This window comes from Plectropomus leopardus, chromosome 22 (genome assembly GCF_026936395.1).
Source record: "Plectropomus leopardus strain MGB_pleo_1.0 chromosome 22, ASM2693639v1, whole genome shotgun sequence".
Lineage (NCBI taxonomy): Eukaryota > Metazoa > Chordata > Actinopteri > Perciformes > Serranidae > Plectropomus > Plectropomus leopardus.
This window is the reverse complement of record NC_142197.1, coordinates 5429290-5454819: the sequence shown is the minus strand read 5'-3', so window position 1 is coordinate 5454819 and position 25530 is coordinate 5429290. Positions and strand designations below refer to the sequence as shown.

General features: G+C 39.0%; 2 protein-coding genes across 2 annotated transcripts in view; one reads left to right on the top strand and one right to left on the bottom strand.

Moving 5' to 3' along the window:
- itfg2 (integrin alpha FG-GAP repeat containing 2) overlaps nucleotides 1–25530 on the top strand; it is a 50135-nt gene that overhangs the window by 19122 nt on the left and 5483 nt on the right. The gene's annotated exons all lie outside the window — the stretch shown is intronic.
- The window catches only part of nrip2 (nuclear receptor interacting protein 2), a 40153-nt gene continuing 21746 nt past the window's right edge, over nucleotides 7124–25530 (bottom strand). The window contains exons 2-6 of the mRNA XM_042510974.2: nucleotides 24557–24871; nucleotides 19219–19301; nucleotides 17625–17731; nucleotides 12762–12814; nucleotides 7124–11914 (exon numbers count right to left, since the gene is read on the bottom strand). Of these exons, the coding sequence (XP_042366908.1) occupies nucleotides 11798–11914; nucleotides 12762–12814; nucleotides 17625–17731; nucleotides 19219–19301; nucleotides 24557–24871 (675 nt within the window). The 3' untranslated portion in view covers nucleotides 7124–11797. The remainder of the gene's footprint in view (nucleotides 11915–12761; nucleotides 12815–17624; nucleotides 17732–19218; nucleotides 19302–24556; nucleotides 24872–25530) is intronic.

Genomic DNA, 25530 nt, shown 5'->3' with positions numbered 1-25530 from the left:
GATATGCATTTACAATAAAAATTAAAATCTCTTTGTCAGTATTTAGATTTGGAATATAACAAAGTCCAATACAAAACTTTATTCAAAAGCCTTTAGCAAATCAAAACTGAAACTTTCAACATCACATACTCCAAGTTCTCAGCATTTTTTTTCATAAAGTCGGGTGAAAATTTAGATTGAAAAATGAATTCATAAAATGAGCTTCCTGAGGTTTTACCAAATAGAAGTTCCTCCCATGCTGACACTTTCTTTGCCCTTTTTAATAAATACATTTTTTCTGCAATTATTTTTTTTTTAAAAAATGCTCTTACAGATAGGCAGCAAAAAGCCAAATATCTGCTCAGTAATTTTCCAGGCTGGTAATCTGTTGCCCTCTAGTTCATATGACACATTTTCCAACATTATTCCCTCCATTAATCTGAAGATCACTCAAGCAGCTGTGACGACATTCATCACAACATATTTTTCATATTTTAATATATTTGGCTGTTCTGTTTGGTCCCCCATAAGGCATCACAATTAAAGGAATTATAATGATTTAATCCAAATTTAAATCAGCTTTGTTAACTTATTGAAGTCTTCTAAATGTTGCCGCTCAACATGAAGCGAACCTCCTGTGTGATGTGAATATGAACTGACAGTCCGCCCCTTCCTTAAAGCAAACCTCACGTCCTCCCACCCTCCACAACCTCCAGCGTCGGGTCGCCCTCAGTCACTCGCTGTCACTTCTGTAAATATATACAACTGTTGGCGTTCAGACGATCTGTTGTCATGGTCGCTTGTGCTGATCCTGCGTCATTTCTCCCGCAAGCTCCGACTTCCTGCATGGTTTGGTTTAAAAAAGGGTTTGTTGGTTGGTGTCACATTAGGTTATTTCCCACATTATGTTTATATGTAGTCAGACATGTAAAAGCAAAGATTACATATCTGCTATCAAACTTTACCACCATTTAACCCTTTGAAACCTGTGAAAACTGGCTTTTATTTCTTTCAAAAGCATGGGGAGCAACTTCACAACATATTGCCCAAATAATAAGCACGAAAAGAGTAAAAATTTATAAGAAAATTCCCAGAAAATAAGCAAAAAAAATTGACAAAAAAGCAAAATAAAAACACAAAAACAAACAAGTTAATGACCCAAAAAAGGTGCTAAAAATAATATTATATAATAATATTTAATAATAATATAATAACATTTTTCCCTAGTTTAAAAAAAAATCTGACAATGCCCCTTTTTCTCATTTGAACTAATGGTCTGATCTTTTTTTTGTCACTTTTTGTTAATTGCACATTGCCTTTTCTCCCATGTTTTTGAAAGAACTCAAACCCATTTTGGCAAAGTTTCAACAGGTTAAACAGCTTCTGGAAGGCACCTGAACGCAGCAAAAGAAAACGCAGTTTAAAGGGGTCAAAATTATTACATTTTACAGTTATGTTTAGGAGTGGTGGAAACACGTACCAATAAAAGTAAACATAATCAAAAGAATAAAACCAGTAAACACAGAATTTTATTATTATTATTATTATTATTAGTAGTAGTAGTATTATTATTATTACTATTATTATTATTAATAATAATAATAAGTAGGATCAAGGCAGGAACTGTTAAAAAACAGCAACAAATAAAATAAAATAATAAAAACCCATACCAATAAAAGTAAACATAATCACAAGAATAAAACCAGTAAATGCAGAATTGTAATAATAATATTAAACAGGATCAAGGCAGAACAAAAAAATGAATCAAAAAATAAATTAATAGACAAATTAAATCGACATAAGTTAATGACCTGAGACAGATTCTTTTGGGTCGTATTTTAGACTGTATTTTGCAGTTTATGCATTAAATTACATAATATTTTGAGGCGTAACTTTTAGAAGTTATCTCCATCCCTCCTGCCAGTGAACATGAGCTTCACCCAGCGCCCATGCTCGGTCCCGGTGGCACAGTGGGAGGTGGGTGTGGTGTCACGGATCTGATCCTGACTGACAGACAGCTGGACCTCCAGCCTCCAAAGTGGGGGGAGGGTTTGACACGAGCTCCATCACGTTCCCTCAGCAGCTCCGAGCCGCTGAGGGAACTGACACCACTGATTAACAGCATCCAATTTTGTCTGCGTCAGGCTTAATTCTGCGGCGTTTCATCATCCCCTCATTCTCGCCGAGGGAGAGCTGCGAGATGAATCGCACAACAGGCAGCGCTGATAGCAAGTGGTTTTATCCCAGCAGATGCAGAGAGGATTTCACTCTGCTTTTTTTTAATACAGAGTAGCCTGCGAGTGTTTTGGTTTTTATGTAATGTGTTTTATGGATGCAGTTAAAAGTCCCAGGCCGGGTTTTTGATCAGTGGAAGAGAACGCCTCGAACACAGCTGGCTAAAGCTTCTTTTTAACTCTCAGTCTCTTTGAGATTAAGGATGAAAGGTAGTCCATGCAAGGATGAATAGAAAATAAATGTTTTAATTAATCCCACATCCATTTTTCTGCATGTGGGATTTATTTCCCTTTAGTGTCCTTTGAAGATGCAGAACAGAATCAATAATGAGAGCATTTTTTTATACAGCGAGGACAGTATGAATATTTCTCTGACAGAGGACGTCTGTAGAGACGTAGCCGGGTCGGTCTGTCAGGACGGAGCTGACCTTAAAAACAGCGTCTGCAAAGGTTCTGCAGTGGTTCCCGTCATCTATTGTCTGCCTTTCAATACGTACTTCATTTCTACCACAGTTGCGTCTAACACTTATCAGAGTTAAATGGATTTCCTGTCAGCGGCTGCAATTTGAAATAAACCCTTTGAAACCTCAGAAAATTGCCTCGATTTATTTCAAAAACACGAGAAGACTGCAGTGAGCAATGAAAGAAGAAATGACCCCCAAAAATTGCAAGAAATTAGAAGCAAATTCCCTGAAAAATTAGTTTAAAAAAAAAAAACAACATAAAAAAACAAATAAAAAACCAACAAAACAACAAGGAAATGACCTGGAAATAGTGCTCCAAATAATAATATTAATAATAATAATGATAATTTGTTCATATGATTTAATAGAGTATGTAATTATGATCATTATATCGTTTTTTTCCCCCTGGCTTCTTTCTTTTTTCCTTTGACATTTCCCCTAGCTTTTTGAAAATTATTTTCTAAATTTACTAATTTTTTTGCAATTTGTGGAACATTTCTTTCCAAGTTGCATATTGCCGTTTTTCCGATGTTTTTGAAAGAAATCACACCAACTTGCTGAGGGTTCAAAGCTTTACTGTTAACGTAGCATGTGCCAGTATAATAAACTGCTAAATACTTCATAAACATGCTAATGTTAGCATGCAAAGAAATTTCCTAGTAAAAATGTAAATGTAGATTTCACCAAAGCAGCCCAATATGATCATCACCAGTCATAATTTTAGGCTTACATGTTGCATAAACTCTCTTAGTTAAGGCTCTCTCAGACACAACTGAGCTGCATACAGTCATAAAGTCAGTTTCCTCTGCTGAGGTTTTTAAAGGTCAAGTTCATTAAAACATACCTGCGTTCAACAATAGTACCGGAAAGTCTGTGTGTCAACGGTATCACTGCAGAACTTGCTGTTACGCCCAAAACACACCTGTGATTAATTAAGGGACTAAATACACCTCTTTGCCTCTTGCACGTGGATTATGTACCGTTTAAGCGGCTAAAATGGAAAACACGCACCGTGCACCTCAAACGTTCAGACCATTTAAACAGGGTCCAATGCATCTTATTGTGACACACTAAATATAAACGTAACTTTCGTTTATTTACAGGAAATCTCCACGGGGCACCTTTAAATTTTATGTTTAATTATCGTAAACAAAGACTTTGGCTCACTCGAGTTGTTTGCTTTCTCGGGCACTTCTGTGTTATTTAGTGCCAAGTCGGATCAATCAGTTTCCCCGACATAAATAATAACTTGGATGCTGAATGGGATGTGAATGGTAATTACAGTTAGAAAATTGCGCAGTAATTCTGGTAAAGCAATCATGATATGAATGTTGCGTTCATCTTTTACCGCCCCGACGCTCTACAGCCTAAAATGACAAGCGTTTCTCTATTTGCATGTTAATTTCCATGTGATTCTTTCCGGGCACAAGCCTAAATGTTTTCACTGTCTTGTTCCAAACCGTCTCTGGAGAATCCCCCGCCCACCGGCACGGCGTTACATAACAGCCGCGCTGCCTCACCTGATCAATATTCCCCTCACAACAGCCAGACGCCACTCTCTGGGGTTAAAGCTCGTGGGTCATTCCCACTGAGCTAATCGAGCCCACAGGGCTGCAGCATGTGTGTGTGTGTGTGTGTGTGTGTGTGTGCGTGAAACCCTTCACCAGATGAAGGGAGGAGATGCTGTTGATAGAGATGAAGGACAAAAACAGGCTGAAAGCTATTTCTGGTGACGGGCCCAGTAAATAAAGAGGTGATGGGGTCTGTGACACAGGAAACGTCTCTCTGCCCACGCCAGCTTTCCTCAGACTCTAATCATGTGAAGTAGAGCGAAGAGTAAACTGCAAATTGGAGTTTCACACGGAGGCTTAAAGTCTTATTTTCGGCCGTGCTAGCAGCATAGCAGCGTAGCAGATAGCATTGATCCGTTAGCCCACTGCACGGTTTCCCTCACATTGATCGTTTTTTTGCTTCATGTGCCAATGAGCAGCTCTCGAAAGAATTATTCTTTTCATTTTCTTGTGCTGCTTTCAGAGGCTTTTCACAAGTAAGCAAGTTGGAGTGATTTCTTTTAAAAACATGAGAAAAAAGGCAATGAGCAAGAAATTAATTTTAAAAAGCTAGGGAAAAGGTCAAGGGGAAAAAATTTAAAAAGCGAGGGAAAAACTAAATAATTATCCTAATTACATATTTTAAATTATGTTACAAGATTATTTGATTTTTTTAAAAAAGTACTTTTCCAGGCCATTTCCTTGTTGTTTTTTTGCAGATTTTTTTTTAACTTTTGACTAATTTCTTGATTATTGTTTTGAGTCATTGCCTTCTTTGCATATTTTCAAATAATATCAAGCCAATATGCTCAGGTTTCAAAGGGTTAAGATGATATTTCCACTGTCTATTCCTTCACTTGACCTTGATTACCAACAATCATCCATGAATACAATAACGTGGTTAAGCACAGCAGAGCGTACTGTCAGTCTGTTTTATTCTGGTGGGATCACCGTGCTGCGTGTTTTTACTCCTCTGAGTGGAGCCTGATATTAGTCATTCTGCTGCAGATCAGTGTGCCCCCTCTTCTGCAATCTTTAGTCAACATCTGCCCTCTAAATAAAACACGCCTCTGCATGCGTACTGTACGTGAGGATGAGACGCTGCTTTATGCAACTGCTCTTCTGCACACAGAATCCAATATCGGCTGCTGCCTCAGCTTAAAGGTCAAAATGTTAACCGTTTCTTCTCATGACCGGCCACATCACAAGTGATCAGTTAGTGGTTTCGAGGCAAGTGCATTTGTCTAAAGGCAGGAATACAAAGATAAAAGCATGACAACGCGGAGAATGCATGACAAATGGTACTTTCCTTGCAGAGGTGTTACCTGCTGCAGTGTTAACAGGATGTGGTGTGTAAAGTGAGTCAAAACAGGGGAGGGGGCGTATTGAGGGGGATCTTCTCTGACAAGATTTGTTTTAATTTTCCTGTTCCTATAATGTTCTTTACTGTGTTCCTGCTTACTGGTGCTGGGAGCTGTCACACAGAGACTAAAACACAAAACAGCTTCTCCTGACAGCTCTAACAAGATGAGTTTAGTTTGTGAGGAAACAGTGGAAAAACAGAAGTGAAATACCGATGTAGATATTAGATATTAGATATACTGTCCCTGAACAAAAGAAATGGCAGTGAAGGACTTATTTTGTTGTGACTAATGCTGTTAGACATTTCTCAGGCTGCACACCTGTAGGTTCACCATCTGCTCTCATCAGTTTTGCTGTTTGATATTGTTCATCCCGTGCTTGTCACAACAGGCGGGTTTCCATTAACCCTCAAGCTGCACAAATTGAAATTGCAAATATAAAATATGCCTAACAGAAACACATCAGTTTTGATAAAGTCTGCCATTTATGGCAAAAACAAAGCATGAGGTGGTACTTCAGGGCATTTAAAAAAGCCAAATTTCACAAAACTGCAATGAAAACACTTTTTTCCGCTTTAATAGATCACATGATGCTATGGCTTTACGCTTGCCGAGACTTGAGACTTGGACTTGACTGAGATATGTCTACAGAAAAAATGTATGATTTAGATTTCTAGAGCAATGAAAGAAATTAAACCTCAAACTAAAGGAAAGGGGAACAGACAGACATCCCATCCATAATTATTTTTGATACTGCTTAAATATTCACAAGGTCTGGAAAATGTTAGAGAACGCCGTTCCCAATATCGCAAAGTTCAAGATTAAGTCCTCAAATGGTTTTATTTCGCCGACCATCAGTATCAAACAAAGAAATATTCCATTTAAAATGATTTAAATTAATTAAAGCAGCAAATTGGTTGTTAATTATTAGTTATTTAGTTCAGTTATTAACTAAATTATTATCAGTTATTGATTTTTTTGTCAGTTCAGCACCAGCTTTATTGTTCACTTATGAGGTCTGTGCATGGAAAAGACTTCAGGTCTCACATGTTAAAAACGCCATGAACATGTTATTTTGGTTGGCAATCAGTAATATGAAAGACCAGGACTTGTCCTACAAGACTTAAAATTTGGGACTTTTTTTTTATCTTTGTCATGGACGAGGGGCAACGCATCGAGATGGGAGCCTTCGGTGGTCAGAGGGGTCGACTGTCAGAGTCCCCTGGTGCTGTGGGAACATCTGCTCTCTGCTGTGACATGACGGGGTTCTTTATTTAGCAGGATGTACCAGTGAAGGGCAGCACGGGGGTCTTCTCCGAGTACAGACCATGGGAATCAGCGTGAAGTCCAATAAAACCAGAAACTGTCTTCTGGTGCCGTCCTCCCGCAGCCAGTCTGATTCACATTATTCAGACGGAAGGGGAGAGTAGGGATTTTTAACAGCTGCCCTCTCACATGTTGCTCTGCGCTCCCAAATAGACCCGTCACTCCTCCACGCTGTCGGTTCATACTAAGATTATGAACATAAACCGAGCTAGCCAGAATACATATTTTTATTAGGCAGAGAAAATACTGTTCAGAAGAAGAGAAACACCAAAAATAAACTTCTGTCATACATCGATTTCTCTCATACGGCGTAGGAAGGTCACTAGTACATCAAAGAGAAACAAACATTGCCAATCTACGCATTGATGACCTCCAGGAAAGCCCGGTCCCCACAATAAAATGTTGGCATGATATGTTTCTGAAAACCTCGGATATAAGAATGATGTAGTTCAGAGTACATGTATATGAGCTGAATATCTCATCAGATAAAGGAGGGGATGATGGGTGATGGAGCAATCAGCAAACCACTTTTTGATACAGACAAAACGACAGCTTTGGACCTTTCTAGCTGCATTTGTAATGAAAAACGCTGGTGTTTTTGACGAGAGTTCAGGACATTTTCTGCTGTGCTTGTAACGATAGAAGCTTGTATTTTATAACGTCAGGTTGGGAGATTTCCTGTTGTGTTTGTAGCAACAAAACAGGTATTTTTCAACAAAAGGTTAGGGCATCTCCAGCCCTGTTTGTAGCTACATCAACAGGCATTTTTTTAACAACAGGCGGGGTCATTTACGACCATGTCTGTAGCCACCAGAGCAGGTATTTTTCAGTGCATTTCCAGTCCTGTTTGTAGTGACAAAACTGAGTATTGTTTGACAAGAGTTTGGGACATTTCTAGCCACATTTTTAGCAACAGAAGCAGATATTTCTAAACAAGAGCTCAGGACATTTCCAACCGTGTTTGTAGTGATAAAAGTGGATATTTTTAACACCATGCAGGGACATTCTCAGCCCTGTTTGTTGCAGCAGAAGAAAGTACTTATTTAAAAGTTCTGACATATCCAGAAGTATTTGTAGCAACAAGCAGGTATTTCTTAACAAGAGTTTGGAATATTTCTATTCAATAAAAGCAGGTATTTTTTAACGACAGGTTGGGACATTTCTAGCCATGTTTGTAGCAACAAAACAGTATATTTTAACTGCTGGTCTGGATATTTTCGGACGTGTTTACAGCAATGAAAGTTGGTATTTCTTTATAACAGGTTGTTTTTTGATGTTTTTTGTAACAAAAGCAGGGTTTCCTTTAGACAGTTCAGACATTTCTTGCCCTGTTTGCTACAACAATAGCAGGTATTTTTAAACAGCAGGTCAGGACATGTCCAGCTTTATTTCTAATGACAGAAGTGGGTATTTTTTAACATGTTGGGACATTTCCAGGGCATGGCATATCCAGCAGTGTTTGTAGCAACAAAAGCGAGAGTATTTTTTAATGACATACTGGGACATCTGTAGCTATGTTTGTGGCAACAAAATGGGTATTTTTTAAAAAAGAGTTTAGTGCATTTTTAGGTGTGTTTATAGCCACAAAACACTTTAAATGTCCTGAACTCTAATGAAAGAATCAATGAGAGTAAAGGACATTTCAAGCCATACTTGTAGCAACAAAAGTTTGTATTTCTTAATGATGATTTGGGAGATTTTTAGCTTTGTTTGTAGCAACAAAAGCAGGTACATTTTTAACAAGGCATTGGTATATTTCCAGACATGTTTTTGGCGACCAAACTAAGTATTTCAAGCTTTTTCATAACCTTAACCAAACGTTATTTTGCCCTTACCTAACCACGTTGAGAATTGAAATGTAACGATTCAACACATCCACTCCACACGAAACATACAAATTTAAAATATCCATGGTTTGCAGAAATGTAAAATGCCAACATTTATTCTGGCGATTGGGTTGTCGGTGAAGAGGTTAGATGGATACTGTAGCACAGTCAAAAGCACGGCACGGCTCAGGTGTGTAAAAGCACAGCATGATCTGAGGCAGTTCTTGCTTCTCCACACTATGAAAACACTGAGAGACGAGAGAGGCAGGTGGCACTGTAGTGGGGAGTTTGTTTTCTCGTGACAAAAATGAGGCTTCAAAGTGAATAACATCAGCCAAAAAAAGGTGGTAGATACACAAAGAAGACCGGTCTTCTGAATTAAAAGGATGATGAGTTTGAAGAGGGGCCTTGGCACAGAGCGCAGCCTCAGCCGAGTGATGAAAATCTCCTGAAAGAGGCAGAGAGGGAAGGCAGCTGGGGTCGGCTTTTGGCAGCTTGTTCTGACCGGAGCTCGGTGGACCGGTTTAGGGGAAGATAGGACGTATTCCACTTTTCCCCCCCGTGTGAAACACAAGCCAAAAACAAGGCGTGAAAAACCCTGCTTCGACTCCAAACACACACACACACATTAACACACATACAGCCCCTTCAGACACAGTCAGACGAGTACACAAACATGCAGACTTATACAAAGGCAGAACTTTACAAAGTCATGCAGATGGAATGTTTTTGATATTTTTGTAGCTGAGTCAAATATGTTTTGCTGGCTGGCCTGAAGTCTATTTTTATTGGGGATTTATAGGGAAACTACTGTAATTCAGTCTAGATGGTGACAGACTGGAAATATGCTCCTGGAAAACTTCACTACATCAGTCCGTTGATGGGGAACGAAAGAGCAAAGGGGCTTTACGAAGCTGAGTATAAATCAGAAAAGGTGGTGTTTTACGCCTTTTTAAAATTCTAGATGAGCAGCTGTTCCTGTCTCTTAAAGAGGTAGCCCAATCCAAACCTAATTACACAAACACTTCAAAAAACGTTTCCTTTTCACACACTTGGAAGGGGATCCTGAGTACAGACACTTTTCTATAAGTCATGTTGATTCTTAAGGAATAGTTTGACATTTTAGGAAATAAACCCGTTCACGTTGAAAAGAGTAGGGTGAGAAGATTGATACCTCCATGTCTGTACGGTTAATATCCCTGATGCTAAAAACAGCTTGACTGGCTTAAGATGGTTAAACTGGGTGACCTGGTTTGACGAGTTTAAGGTATGTTTTAGTCTTTAATGGTTTAGCTGGTCTTAACAGCTTGTGACGGTCACTAGCTGGTTTATCATTTTGTCATCTACTGTAATTTAATTGTTTTTTACAACATCTATGCACGTCTGTCCGTCCTGGAAGAGGGATCCCTCCTCAGTCGCTCTTAGAGGTTTCTACCATTTTTTCCCCCGTTAGAAATTACGTAAACTAGACCTAATAAGACACAAAAGGCATACAGAATATACTATTCAGCTATCATTTGTATAGCAGGTATTTTTAACTACATTTTGGGACATTTCCTGCCATGATTGTGCTGATTAAAGCTTGTATATTTTAACTAAAGGTCAGGACATTTCTAGCCACATCTGTAGCAACAAGAGCAGGAATTTTTTAACATCATTTCAGAACATTTCCAGACATGTTTGTGCGATAAAAGCTTGGTTAAATTAATAAGAGGTCAAGACATTTCCTGCCATATCTGTAGCAACAAAAGCTGAATTTTGAACGAGAGGACTGGACTTTTCTGAACGTTTTTTGCAAAACAAGCAGGTATTTTTTTAACGACTGGTCAGGACATTTCCAGACATGTATATAGTAGCAAAACAGGGTATTTTTTACGACAGGTTGGGATCTTTTCTGCCATGTTTGTAACAATAATCACTTGTATTTTTTTTAATGAGAGGTCAGGACATTTCCAGCCATATCTGTAGTGACAGAAGCAGGATTTTTTAACGGCAGTTTGGGACATTTTCAACCCTGTTTGCTGCAAGCAGATTTTTGAGTGAGCAGATTTTTGTTGTTGGACATAATTGAGTCCATTGAAATGCCAATATATTTTAGCACAATTTGTTGCACATATTCTTCAGTATAACGTTATGATGGTTAATTTGAGAATTCAGGTCAAAGCAGTCAGATAAAATATCATTTGAAAACCTGCCGGGAAGTCTGACATTAGTCGTGGCTGCAGCCGTGTCAACACTTTGAGAAGCAAAAAAGTGTATTTTCACAAATCAGTGATCACAAAAAATAATAAATCATATGTGTTTGCAGTTACAGTTAGACGTGACGTCGCCTGGGGGTTCATCTTTGGGCTAAAGCAAAGATTGGGTCAATAAACAACTTTTTAGGCAATGGTTTCACTAGTGATGATGACCCCATGAAAGCCGGCGAGAACGCTCATCAGGCCGCAGCTGTGACGCAGGACGCAAGGCTCCGCTGAAATAGTTAATAGAGGGAAAAGTTTTTTCCCTCGTATTTATCGTACAGGCATGATCATATCTTCTCATTTAACTTGGTCAGAAATTTAACTATCCCAAAGTATAAAACTATTCCTGTAACACCATCTAAACTGAAATGATTCACAACTAAAACTTTAAATTTACTTGATGATTTAAGGTCATTTTTGTACATCCAAATCACAAAATATTCCATTTAAGTTCACTTCAAATGATTATAATAGTTTCCCTTTTAGAGAGCAACAGTGTACCCGAGCAGAGAAGTTGGATTTAATATACAATATAATCAATAAAGAATGATTTAGATTTTCAGAGATCGGATCGGCTCATAACCCGCTCTGTAAACTAGACTAATTTAATATCAGAGATAATCGTGGTGGATGTCTTAAATCTACAAACACAATGATGTAAACTCAGGAACGACGGTGGCCAGTGCTCATCCATGTTCTGGCAGTGTGTGAGAGACACTGTGATTGGACGCGTCCAGACCCAAACGGCACCGCGCCACGCTGCTGCAACCTGTCGAGACTCGAGGAAGTGGTCGCCGCCGCCGTCGAGTCGTGCTCACAGGTTCTCGTTGGTGTCGTGTTGGCACTGGCTGTCGGTCGAAGGGTTCAGAAAGGGCAGCTCCTCGCCGCAGCCCTGCAGCTTCAGGACCCGGCTGCTCAGGTCCAGGCAGCACTGTGCGAGGACACACAGTGAAAAACAGAATTAGTGGTACATTTACAGCATGGGGGTAAAAAACAAAATTTAACAAAAATAACAAAAATGTTTATCATCAAAGGCTGCTTTAAAATATCACACAAATGAGTGTTAAACATGAAGATGACGTTTGCAGTGTTGCTAAGGGATGAGTTGCTTTTGTTGCCGTGTTGAAAATTTCATAAAACCCCATGGTTTAAGCCGGTCGTCAAGTTAATATCTTTATTGTTGATGTAATTTGCAGAGAAAGCTCGGCGCAGGAGTGAGCTTCAGGGGGAAATGTTCATCTTACATTACAAAGTCCTTCAGGGCTAATTTACAAAATTGAGAAAAAAGAGCTCATATTCCTCAAATGCCCCAAAGTCCCACTCTAATTAGATTTTTCGGGAGATATTAACCAGATGCAGCAGATGTAATAGTGATATAACAGAGATCACCACCTTCGGAGTCTTTTTATGGACTTTGAATTGCATTTTCAAATGCGCAAACTCCAAAATTTCCACCTCACAAGATGTCCTCAATTCACTCTTATCTGGGTTTTACCTGCACAGTGGGGATCCAGCAGATAACTGCACCACTAAAATCACAGCAGCCTTTTCCCCTCAGATAACACCACCTACAGTACATCTCTTTATAACAATCTGTGCCTCCATCTTTCCCCCTGAAATGATATTTTTTTCAGAGGCATTTTTATTTCTTCCTCAACTTCCCTACTGCTTATTTTTAAAAGCTGTGTGACAGTTTCAGGCAGCTAATTCTTTAAAAAACACCAAAAAAGCACGTGATAAGGCACACAAAATATTAGCAAAGCAAATGAGGCTCTTACTTTAAGTTCCAACAGAGTGTGAAGACCCAGGCACAGCTCAAACGCCTCATCCTCTGAAAGTCCAACAGGAAAGACAAGGAGGAAAAAAAGTGGATTTTATTATTCTGGTTCGTCGTCTAAACGTGCATACGTTACCCCGAATCCAGGATAAGTCGTCAACACAACCAAATGATTCATTCTTGAGTTAACCCTTTGAAACCTGAGCAAATGACCCCATAAATCAGTAAGAAGTTACAAGGAAAGTACAGGAAAATTAGCAAAGTTGAAAATTTATAAATTAATTTAAAAAAAATCAAGGAAATGACCTTTCAAAAGTGCTAAAAATTTTGAAATATTGTATATTGTGTAACTTTTTTTTAAAAAACATTTTTCTTCATTTTGGTCACAGATAATCGTTAGTGTTAAGTGTTGACCGATTTTTTTTAATAACAGAAATAAAAAACAAACAAACCGTTTTCCATTTAAGATAAACAAGTAAAAATAAAGAGTTGAATTAACAAGTTTAAACAAAGGAAGGGCGTTTCAGGGAAACACTCTTCCATATTTCCTTTTAATTTAGTCTCCTGCAGCCTCATTGAAAAGGTAATCCTTTCCATTACAATGATATCATAAATAATATCATATCAGTTCTCTGTGAATGGAGCATCTGGCTGAAGCCATTTCTTTGTAATTGCTTTTCTAGTGGCTAAACTCAATATTTCAAATAAGTATTGTGCAACTTTTTCTTTTCTGAGTTTATTTAATTTTCAGGATATTTCCCTGATACCTTTTTCCGACTTTTTATAATTTGCTTATTGCCTTCTTCCATGTTTTTGAAGAGAATCAAACCTTTTTTGCTCTGCGTTTAAATGCAACAAAAAAAAAACCCCAACAGATGTCCATCCAGGTTTCAAAAGGTTAATACGTGCTGATAAACATACGTAAATGTGAGTTTTGAAGCTTCAAATTGAGTGATCGTTTAGTCAGGCGTGTGATTCAGGGTTAAATTAGACTTGTTATTCACTCATGCAGCAACATGAATAATTATGTTTGTGATTTTTTGTTGTTGTGAAGCTGAGATTACAAAAGAGGAAGGTCAGAATTAATCACAGAATAATTTAATGCTTTGGGGCTCCAGAAATCAGTTTTGACGTTGAAGGAATAGTTTGCCTTTTTAATTTATTTATTTATTTTCTTGTTGAGAGTTAGACGAGAGGTTTGATGCTTCTCATGTTTATGCTCTAAATATTAAGGTAGCTAGAAACAGCTCGTCTGGCTCTGTTCAAGGTAACAAAATATACCTCCCAGCACCTGAGACTTATTAACACATCTTATCTTGTTTAATTTGTGTAAAAACCAGAGTGTAGAAATTGTACATAATGTGTTAATTAGAAAGCTTGGTAATAACTGGTAGGCTGATTTTGTCTCCATTTGTTTCACCCTGCTGCCAGTTCTTCTGCTAAGCTTATATTCTCCATAATTACCAGTCGTAACAGCAGGGCTGGTATTTTTTTTCCACTTTGCGAGTCTGTTTCCGTTTGGCTTCATGGCAAAATGTGATCCGGGAGACCGTTATTGTGGCGCAAACTACCAAAGAAGCAGCTTTTAATGCTTTGCCCGGTGTTTATATGACTCTGTCTGTCTGTCTGTCTGTGGTCAGGTTTTGTCAAAGCAATAACAGCCGTGCACGATGCAAACATGAAACTTTACAGGTGTGAAGCGGAAACTAAAATAGAGTGCCTCAGGGATGATGGTTTTCTGTAGACTGATGTGAAAGTTAGCTTTGCCCTTGTTCCCTCGTCAAAAGGCATATGAGATTTTTCCATTCGATTTTGGATCATTTCAGAAAATAAGCTCAGTGGCGAACAAACATTTAAGATACTTAGATATTTTGTTAAGTAAGATAATCTACGATAATCTTTTTGAAACCTATGTGTAATCACCAGAAATAAAACGTTAACGTTGGGTTATAAACAAACTAAACTACAGTCACATGACTCAACGTCATGTAAAGCCTTGTAACACATGGTTAATGTAGTGAGGGGACAGTGCCAACCACTGCACCACTGTGCCGCCTAAAAAAAGATCATCTTTTGGGTTAAAATAAGTTTAAACATCACGTTTTCATACATACATTTCCTAAAGACAGACTTTTTGGTTTCCTCCCAACGACCCTACGCACAGTTGTTCACACTTTATACCAGCTGTTGCTATCGATGGGTTTACACTGGAGTTCGCTGACCGCCCTTTGCGTCTCATAAAGATGCTGAAGGCTGCCTGTGGCATCAATATTACATTACCAGGGTGGTATTTTGGGAACAGGAATTATTCTAAACATCCATAAAGGGTTTTATACTTTCCAGAAAGTAAACCTCGCCTGCACAGAAAGTGATATTTTCCAAACATAATGAGCCTCAAATCCAAGAAACTGTCCTTAACCCTTTGACACCTGGAGCGTGAAATTTGAGGAGATTGGGTTGATTTCTTTCAAAAACATGAGGGAAAAGGCAATTCTATCATTTGCATAAGTTTTAAAGAGTTTTCTATGTTATATCTGTGTTTTTATTTTGAGTGTTTTTTTTTTCTTTTTAATTAATTTCCAGGTAACAAAAGTTTTGTGTCATATCCTTTGTCATTGTTAAGTTCCTTCTCATGTTTTTGAATGTAATCAAGCCAATTTGCTCAGGTTTCAAATAGTTAACAAAAATAAACCTTTCCAGAGAGTTATTGTGATGCAGTAGGACACGGATGATGCAGATATACTTTTCCCTTTCCTTCTTTTGTTTATTATCTGCAGTTGATGCTGTTTGTCGCCTGCAGAGACTGTGACACACTGCATCAGTTGCAGCTTATCTCCAGAAATCTGTCATATGAATCTATAAAAACAAGACCAATCAAACAAACTTTCTCAGTAAAATGTCTTCAGTAGTTGGATTGTCTGTTGGTGAAGTTTAGTTCTTGTTGGCAGTGCTCCTTATTTGTCTGCTCAGCCACAATGACAGTTGCTGTTCATGATAATTATCTTCCCACTTGTTCTTTTTCTGCACTGGGGGATTTGGCTCTCTTCGAGCAGCAGATGTAAAAGCTTTCACAAAGAGTGCAAACAAAATTATGGTGCAGCGTTGGCAATCTAAAGTGGGAAAGATAAGCAAGACGGACAATTATTTTACCTGAAAATATTGTTAATTACCATTTTTAACATATTCTTCCTCGACCCGGTAGTCCTTTAATTTAATGGTAATTTCTGCTCTGGTGCTTTAAGAGGACGAGGTTGGATGTGCCGTCTGCATGTTAAATACAGAGACGAGCACACATCCAACTCAAATCTCTGCAGAAATGACACAGCAGGTGAACTTGTGTTTTTCTGCTGGAGTTGCATTTATGCAGAGGGCCAGTGTGTTGTGACAGCTGGAAAATCACCAGCACCATTTGTGACCACTCAAATGTCCCTGATGGTAAAAACATTGTCTTTTTAGCCACTTTAGCAACAGTTCAACAACCATTGGATGGATTGCCATGAAATTTGGTACAGATATTCATGGTCTGCAGACGACAAACCCGACCAACTGGTGATTTCTTGACTTTTGTTGTAGTGCTACCACGACGTTCACATTCTAATCCTGCACCAGGGGTCCAGTTTTGCAAACCTGCTCCTGCCAATGCACACAGTGCTACATATTGAATCCATCCTGTTGCCTTAAAGTATTCCAAAGTCCCAGGACCCGACCTAAAAACATCGTTTTGCCTGTCCCTTTCAGATCTGCAAAGCACTCGCTCAGCTCCCATTTGTTGATGATGGAATGCAAAGTGACACAAAGATAACCGATTTTGCAACAATCATCTGTCCACATATCCAAAGTAACTGTTATATCCTCAGCTCCACATCAATGATTTTTTCTCCAGATTTTGTTAGATGTTCTCCGCATATTTAGTGTGTTTCATGTGCTGCATGATACAGAAAATATACATTTGAGCCCAGGAAGAGTAGCTGATGCTCATTAGCTAATGGGGATTCTGATAACCTCAGCTGAAATTGTCATCAAATGCTGCCCACCCACATTTAGTTGATTTTAACCCCTGCCTGTAAATTTACCCGTTGCACAACTTTTTTGCAGGTTACCTTTGGGTACCTGAAAATGTGGTGCAAACATTTATGTCCCACTATAGATGAAATTTAAATTTATACTGACTACTTCTCATTCAGTGCTATTATTCTGTTAAAAGCATGTTTAATTTGTCAAGTACTTTGTTTATAACCTGCAAAACTAACGACATTCCCGTCAGTTCAGTTGTACTAGGCCTATTCGCAAAATTTAGCATGTTAGCACGCTACACTAAGGTCGATTAATCAGTCTTTGTCGGAGGCTTTTTGGTCGATTTAGCAGGTCGAATTGACGGTGATGCAGGAGGAGCCCATCAGTGAAAAAATAGAGTCTGATTGGTAGTTTAGTTCAGGATGCAAGGAGAGGAAACAGAAGTGAGGAAAGCAAACAAATGACTTCAGTTGCCAGATCAAAGCAAACTTTTTATATTAGATAAGATTTTTTTTCAGCCATTGAGCGCTTGAGCAGAAACACTTTTGTACGTTATAAGTCATCTGTTCTTTCAATATCAGGTTTTGTTGTTAATGTCCTAACTGGCTTATTACCGTGTTGAATCCGTCCTGTCAGTATCCTCATTTCCCTTTTTTAATGACATTATAGACGACTGCCACCTGCTGTAGTACAGAGTATATTTATTATAGAGTTATTTCCTCTCACACAGGTGGAGATGCTACGAGCTGGTTGGCTTTGGTTCGGTGTAACCTTTTGGCCTAGACATGAGACGCAACAGCTGGCCGTCGTCACCCATCCGCACGCTTGTAGTATGATGTGATATTCTTACCTTTGACATAGGCTGAACACTGGACCGTCTGTCTGCCCAGCTGCAGCTGCAGACCCGTCACTGAGCTGCTCCCTCCACACGGTGAGCTGTCCTGAGCGGGTACCAGTCTATAACACACAAAACAATATCCTCAGCAGTTCAAACCAAATACTTTTTGGAACCTTTAATTTAATTTTATAGCCTAGCTGTCTCCCCAAAATAGATTTTCTCATCACCTGTCACTCTGTGAGCTTTTTAATAAAATGTCAATCAAAAGTTTGTGCAGCTGGGATTTTATTAAGACAAACAGTGAACAGACTTTAACCGTTTACCTGCTACCTCTTTAAAGCTGATTTAAAATTAAGATGAGAACAAAATTTCCCATCCTCCTGAACCAGTGCACACTTGGATCTAGAGGCTGAGCTTTATTTGGCATTTTAATATCTTTCTGTAAAGATGAAGGTGATATCTGGTCTTTAAGGTTCTGGGAAAATAGCCTGCCTGCAGAGCTTATAGGCTGTTATTATGAAATCTACTTCCCTAAAGCTTATTTTTAAGCCAATTTTTTGATGTTGCTTCTATTCCTGTCCTGTTATCTTTAGATCTTTTCAAGCTTTGCGCCGGCAATCGCCGTAACCGGAGACATTATGCTTTCAGGTTGTCTGGCCATACGTTACATTCGTACATCCATCTCATTCATCAAACCATCAAATTTGGCACAAACATTCACTTTGAGTCAAGGATGAACTGATTAGAATTTGGTGCCGAAGAGTCACGGTCAGTGTGAACTGGTCTGTTGCATTCTCGTGAGCAAGATATCTCAAGAACGCCTTGAGGGAATTTCTTCAAATTTGGCACAAACGTCTACTTGGACTAAAGAATAAACAGATTTGATTTTGGTGCTCAAAGATCAAAAGCCACTGTGACCTTGCATCATCAGTCTCATTCCTTTGAACATGTTATCTTATGAACACCTTGAGTGATTTTTTTTAGTTTAGCACAAACATCCACTTTGAGTCAAGAATGAACTAATAAGAATTTGGTGGTTAAGGTTCCAGGTCACCGTGACCTTGCATTTAAGTCATTCTTGTTAACACAATATCTCATGAACACTGTGGGGGAATTTCATCAAATTTGGCACAAATGTCCATTTGAACTCAAGAATGAACTGATTGGAATCTGGTAGTCGGAGGCTAAAGGTCAAGGTCATTGTCACATCATAATATTCTTCAAAAACACATTTCCGACCATTACTCAACATCATATCTCAGGAACCGAAGGAGAGCGTCTGAGTTAGTGACTCTAGACTTTAGACTCTAATCTTGGGTGTCCACCTTGAGACTGTGCTGATGTATAGATCTTCTGTGCTGCTGGGGAGGATGTGTGTGAAGTATCCATGTTTGGAAAACACATGGATGTGAACGGTAACGGCACCGTGACAGCTTTGCAGAGGCAAACAACTGTAGGCTACAGTCGTCTTGATTTTACTTTTACTGTGTTACGTGTTTGACTTTGATGGATTTGATTGTCAAAGCACTTTGTAAACTATATCATAGATGTCAGGTGATAAATGTGTTGTGAGTGTGTTTGCAGTTTAGCGCAGGGCGTTTCTTACCCCAGCCTCTGGCAGCAGGAGCTGGAGATGTGGTTGTGTTGGCTGCCGGTGTTGATGGATGCCTTGACTTCAGTCTCGCAGCACTGTGAGGAAGACAGAGGGGGGATTTTTGTGTCACAGTGAGATTTTTCCACTTCAGTCTGGCACCGCAGCACACGAGGAAACAACCAGTCACAACAGCACATTAACAGAACTGTGGGGAGCCTTTCAGAACCATTGATTTCTGTTTTTTTCTTTTGAACAAATCCAAATCCATTCGGCTCCCACACGTTTCTGAATCTGCCAAACAGAAAAGTCGACTGTTAATCAACTTTGCACAAACAAAACAAATCTCCCATTTGTGGAGTTTTCCAAGCCAGCCCGTGTTTTTAGAGGCTCTGCTTGAGTCAAATGTTATTTAGTGTTTGTAACTTGATCTGTATTGATCCTTTGTTGGAGTCTTAAAACACAGCTTGTCCGTTAAATGCTGCAGGCGTTTGGCTCAACAGCCTAATAATCAAGTTAAAAAATAAACCAAGAAGTAAGCTACATTCTGTTTCCCATTATAGATCACAAGTTGTTTGTTTGATCATTAGCTGACCCGCTGGGTTCACGGTGCTGATGCTGCGTCCCATCAAGAAGCTGATTCTTCAGTTTGTTGAGTGCACTTTGATTTTTCACACTTCATGATCTCAAAAGCAACATCACAGAATAAATTATTAACCAAGTGAGTCATTTGTGCATTTAACTCATTAGTCAACCAGACAACTCCACACTGATGAGTGAAGAGATCTATGGTGCGCCACATGATTCATTTTACACACTCACAAGCCAATGCATTGTAGAGTTAATGGTTATATGGAACTTTTTCATCGATCTAAGAATCGTTTTTTTTGTTGTTGTTGTTGTTGTTGTTGTTGTGTGTTGTGGACGTAAGAATGAAGAGCAGTCGTACTTCCTAAAACACCGTTTTGAGGGACGTTTGTAGCTCCTTTTATAGAATAGGTATTCTTTCAGCACAGCCATAAGTGACATACGTATACTCTGATTGGTCAAACACAACCAGTCATCACTATTGTAAAAAAAAAACGTTAGTTGTGTAAAGAAAACACAAAAGACCAGCTCATTTTAGGAAATAAATAGAAAAAGAAAAGACAACAAATGGGCTGTCAGGAAAGTTCGGTCTTTACTGAGCATGTAGACTGTTTCAGTGCAGGAGAGTGCCCAGGAATCAGTCCTAAAACCCGAAAGTTAGTTAGCATTTCTGCACCTCTGACTCAAGCCCCAGGAAGTGCGCCAAGCTCTATAATCAGCGTGTTATACATAGTTTATTAAATCTTAGTGTAAAACCTGCAAACTTTCTCCTTGTTTTGAGTCTTTATGCTAAGCTAAGTTAACCATCTCCTGGCTGTAGCTTCATTTCTAAAAGATAGATATGAGAGTTATTTCATCTTATCTAACTCACTGCATTAAAAAAAAGTACATAATGTATTTCCAAAATGTACGTTCCTTTATTCAGATTTTTCCTATCATTCAAGCCTGAGTTTTACAGTAGCTAGAAATGCGAACACACAGCTCGTCCTAATCTCTGCTGACATTTCTCTTATTCTGCACCTCTCAGTCGCTCTGTTGCCTGCAGGCGCTTCATGTCACAAAGACGTGTTTCATGGAGGCACAGAAAAACTCCACAGTGCAGCAGATTGAAATGTTTTATGGAAACTGCTAATGGCCTTTTTCTATTCAGCATACTCTCACTTGATGAATGCAAACTGTACACAAGTAAAGACGTGTTTCTGGGTAAAATAATGGAGAACGTATTCAAAACATATGGCAGCTCTGCATGCATGTAAGATAAGCAGTGTTCTGGGACCACCCCCGCACCGAGAACTCACCATGTATAAATTAGATATTTTCCCACTATCAAAAGCAAATCCATCTCAGAAACATTATTCTACCGTCTTTTAATGCTGTCTTCATGATTTTGCTTTCAGAGAAACTGCAGTCAGAGAAACGGTGGTGTTCCTGGTGTTTTAGGGGAGTTGTTATATATTTATGACACTGGGGTTTAAGTCCTCGCAGGCAGACCTTGACGAGCTATGAATACTAATATTATAAGCAAGCTCATGCAGACAGAGTGGATTTTTTGAAAATGCAATCATTTAAACACTCAAATGGAGTCAGTGTTACTTTAGAGGGAGCAGATTTAATGTATATTCACACCACATGCAGGTGCAAAGATCATGCAAATCAGTATTAATGATCAGAGGAACGCCTGCCTGAAATACAGGCGTTCCTATACACAATAAGAGGTGAAATGTAACTAAGTGCATTTGCTCAAGTACTGTGCTTAAGTACAGTTTTGAAGTACTTGCCCTATAGTTGAGTATTTCCATTTAATGCAACTTCACACTTTTACTCTTCTTTATCTCAGAGGTAAATATTGCATGTTTTTCTTCACTACATTTGTCTGATGGTTCCTTTCACATTAGAATTTTTCATACTCTTCGTGTTGATTGAAATGCATACATCTTTAAATTTGGTGATTATAAGCTGCAACACTGGTTAAATTCTAACAAAGAGCTGCAATTTTAATTGATTTTGGTAAAAATGTGTAGCAACATTATAAAAACAGCACTGTGGTGCCACACTGCAGCCTATAAATGATATTTAAGGTATAAGGGAACATGCTTATCTGATAGAGACCCCAACAAAAACAACATTATATTTTTTATTTTTCTTCAGTTGAAAGGAAATGCACAGTATTTGTTAAAATAATTTATTTATATATATAAAAAAAATATATACTTTATTTTTTGCATACCTCCCCACTTTACGCCCCTGGTCCACATTTTTGTAAACTGCTAAAGCGAGTGCATGCAAGATAATCTTTAGTTTATTATTTAATTTTTTTCTGTTAAACTGAATGAACTGTGTTCATTTACGTATTGAAAAAAAATCTCCGTATTGTCAGTCTTGGGAATTCATGTACTTTAAATTGAGTTTTTGTTGTATTCTTCTTAAATTACTATTATTTTATTTTTAGATATTTATCACAGTTTGGATAACCTGTTTTCATCGAGCCTATCAGACTATTAGTATAAATCTATGAATGTGGTGACCTTTTTTTTACGGTTTAACCTGAAAAAGACCAAACTGGATTAAAACAATGTCAGTTAATATACTTTTATAGTCTGGAGTCAGTATGCAGGTGGTAATCATTCAACAAATTAGATTTAATTAAAAATGTTCTGATGACGCCCCTCTTAGTTTAAGACAGTGGCCTGATGTGAACAGATTTATAATGTCCACTGTCCTTTTAACTGTCCAGCTCCCATCCTGGTTCCTGAGAACACGACTGTGTATCTTTCTCTCCCCATCAGCTCCGTCATAAATCAATACCTTATCCGTTTGACCCGGGGATATTTTCCCCCCTTGGAAATCAACACGTTGAGTTTCCATGAGCCTTGTTTTGATCCCTCACTCTCTGCACAGACCGAGCTGAGCCTCCTTTGTCCTCACAGGCACACTGGCTTATCAGCAGCCCCATAAACCTGCTCCTTTGTCTCAGTCCTGGCCGTGCAGTAAATCCTGAAGTTTAAAAATAGCTGCCGAATGAGTAACAGAGGAACACTTTGCATTTAATAAGTTGATGATAAAACCCAGCAGAGAATAATGAGTAATAGGGAAAACGCTGAATCTACCAGAGGTGTCTGAAGTGGACGACTAATTTGAAATACGCTCGCACCCTCAGACGCTGTGCTACATACTTTCAGCACCGTGGGGAATAGCAGCAGTTTGATCAGTGTATTGATTTCTTTCAAGGATAAAAAATGGCTCCGTCCTTGGTGTCATACATGACTGCGTTTCTCTCTAATCAGTGATTGCCATCATATGAGCTCTTTAGCCCTTGGAAAGGTTAAATGCTTTTAACACTGGCACCTTTTTACCTGCTGTCTTTGTCCTTTATTAGATTTAGTTGAGAATTTGATTTATTTTTATATGCATTCATCATTTTACACAGAAAATGGTTGGTTCTTTGTCATTGATTGAAGTGCCACACAAAGACCTTTTGAAGCCCTGATATTCCTCAGAGGTTTTCTGCCGAATCTTCAGATTAGTTTAGACTAGTTTACTGGCGAAAGAATAAAAATACTACAATAAAAAGACTACCATCAGTGTGTTTCCAGAAGATAACAGATCAGAGGATAGCAGATATTACCAAATTGGTGGTTTGAACATTTTGTGTTTCTCAGTGAGCATTAAGTTTGGGGTGCTGCAGCACTATCCACCTAAGAAAGCGGTTGTTTTTTACCGAGATGTTGCTGTATTTCCTGCCAGAATTGTTTTTATTGTGACGTTGCTACATGTCCTGCCTAATAAGTGCCACTAAATTTACTAATTTTTTTATCGTGACAATGCTGAGTTTCTTGCCAGGATAGTGCCGCAAAAAGTGGTCGTTTTTTATTGAGATTTCATTGTGTTTCCTGCTCTAATAGTGGCACAAAAAGCGGTTATTTTACCATGACATTGTTGCATTTCCTGCCTGGATATTGCCACAAAAACATTTTTTTGGGTTGTTTTTTTTTTTTTTTTACCAAGATGTAACTGCGTGTCCTGTCAGATAAGAAACAAAAAAAGCCACAAAAAGCAGTTGTTTTTAGCGAGACATCCCTGTGTTTCCTGCCGTGATAGTGCCAGAGAAAGTGTCTTTTTTCCCTTTCACTAAGACTGTCACTGTTTCCTGCCAGAGTAGTGCCACAAAAAGTGACTGTTTTTCACCAAGACATCACGTTTCCTGCCGCCGTAGTGACACAAAGCAAGGTGTTTTTTTATGCTGAGACATTGCTGTATTTTCTGCTGAGATAGTAGAGATTCGTGTCCATAAATTAAGAAGATAGCCAGTACTGGAATAAAGGGTTATTCACAATAACAAGTGAGACGGTTACCTGTTGGTTTCTGCGTGGGTTTCAACAAGCTGCTGCACAAAATTTCATGCTCATTTATTCTTATTGTGTTCCTCCTTGCAGCCCACACAGTTTGTGCTTTTCGAGCCCTTGTGCAGATGGCACCCCTCTGACCCGCATTTAATCCATTGGGACTAGTGTGGACGTGTTAACCAGGTTGGACTTTCAGTCGCAGTGACTCAGTTATCTGTTATTCTGCTCCGACCAGACTGCCGCTGGGTCCTGCCAAGCTTTTAATGTGTTGTAAAGGAGAATAAATGAAGAGTGGGCCTAAAGAGATGAGTCATCGGAGCAGAATGGAGCTGTCTTTGTGTATTCTCTTGTTTTCGGTTTGTATGCAGTAGTAAAAGTGTCAAAGCGTTGAATGTGAGTGAGGAGTAGGCAGAGTGCAGTACCTTGCATTTAACAACCAGAGCTGTGAGGAGGGTCGAGCTCTGCGTGCCCTCGCTCTTCTCAGCTGAGTTTCTGGCTCCGGCTTCGCTGCTGTCGTCCTCTTCGTCCGACCTTAGGCTCCTCTCGCTCTCCTCCAGAGACTCCCTCTCCTCCGTGGAGTCGTCCGCGGTGCTCTCGCTCCTCTCCTCTGCGTCAGCGGGTCCGTCCTTGGTGTCGGCCAGCGGGGAGCGAACCCTGGCGTTGGGGTCCCGGGCCTCCCCTCGCAGCCGCGTAATGTTTCCTTCCAGCAGGCGGCGCTGGACGATGCTGTGAGGTTGCTAAAAGAGGAGACACAAGAAGAATAGATGTCAGATGGGAGGTTTTCAAAGCAACAAGTAGAGACAGAAGAGTCCAATTTTACTCCATAATAGCCCAGTCACCAGAAGACAACGTTGGCATTGTGCATTTTTGTACACAAAAAATGTGTTTTGTATGTATCATAATGTTTCTACAGTGAGATAGTTCTGAGAACATGAACGTGAGCTGACTTGGTCATTAGGAGGTGAGGGGATGGAGGATTCAGACCACTGTTTTGTTTTTTAGTCTTAGTTTTTTGTAGCTTTTCAACACTGTTGTTTTTTCACTGAAACTGCTGCATTGACCGACAAAATAGCGCCTCAAAAAGTGGCACCAAAACTGGAGATCAACAAACAAGAAAAGTTGTTTTAGTGAGTTATTGCTTCCATCAACTTTTTACCCACCAAAAGTGTGTTTTTAGCTACCTCTCATTGTATTACCAGTTGGATAGTGCCACAAAAACAACTTGTTTTTTACTGACACCTTGCTGTGTTTCATATAAGGGATTGTGCCACCAAAAAACGTCTGTTTTAAGCTAAAATATTATCTTTTCTTAACCATAAACACTTATGGGTTTGTTGGTTTTTTTTAACCTAAACTTAACCACACATCAACCACTATATTGTTGAAATAGGATCTG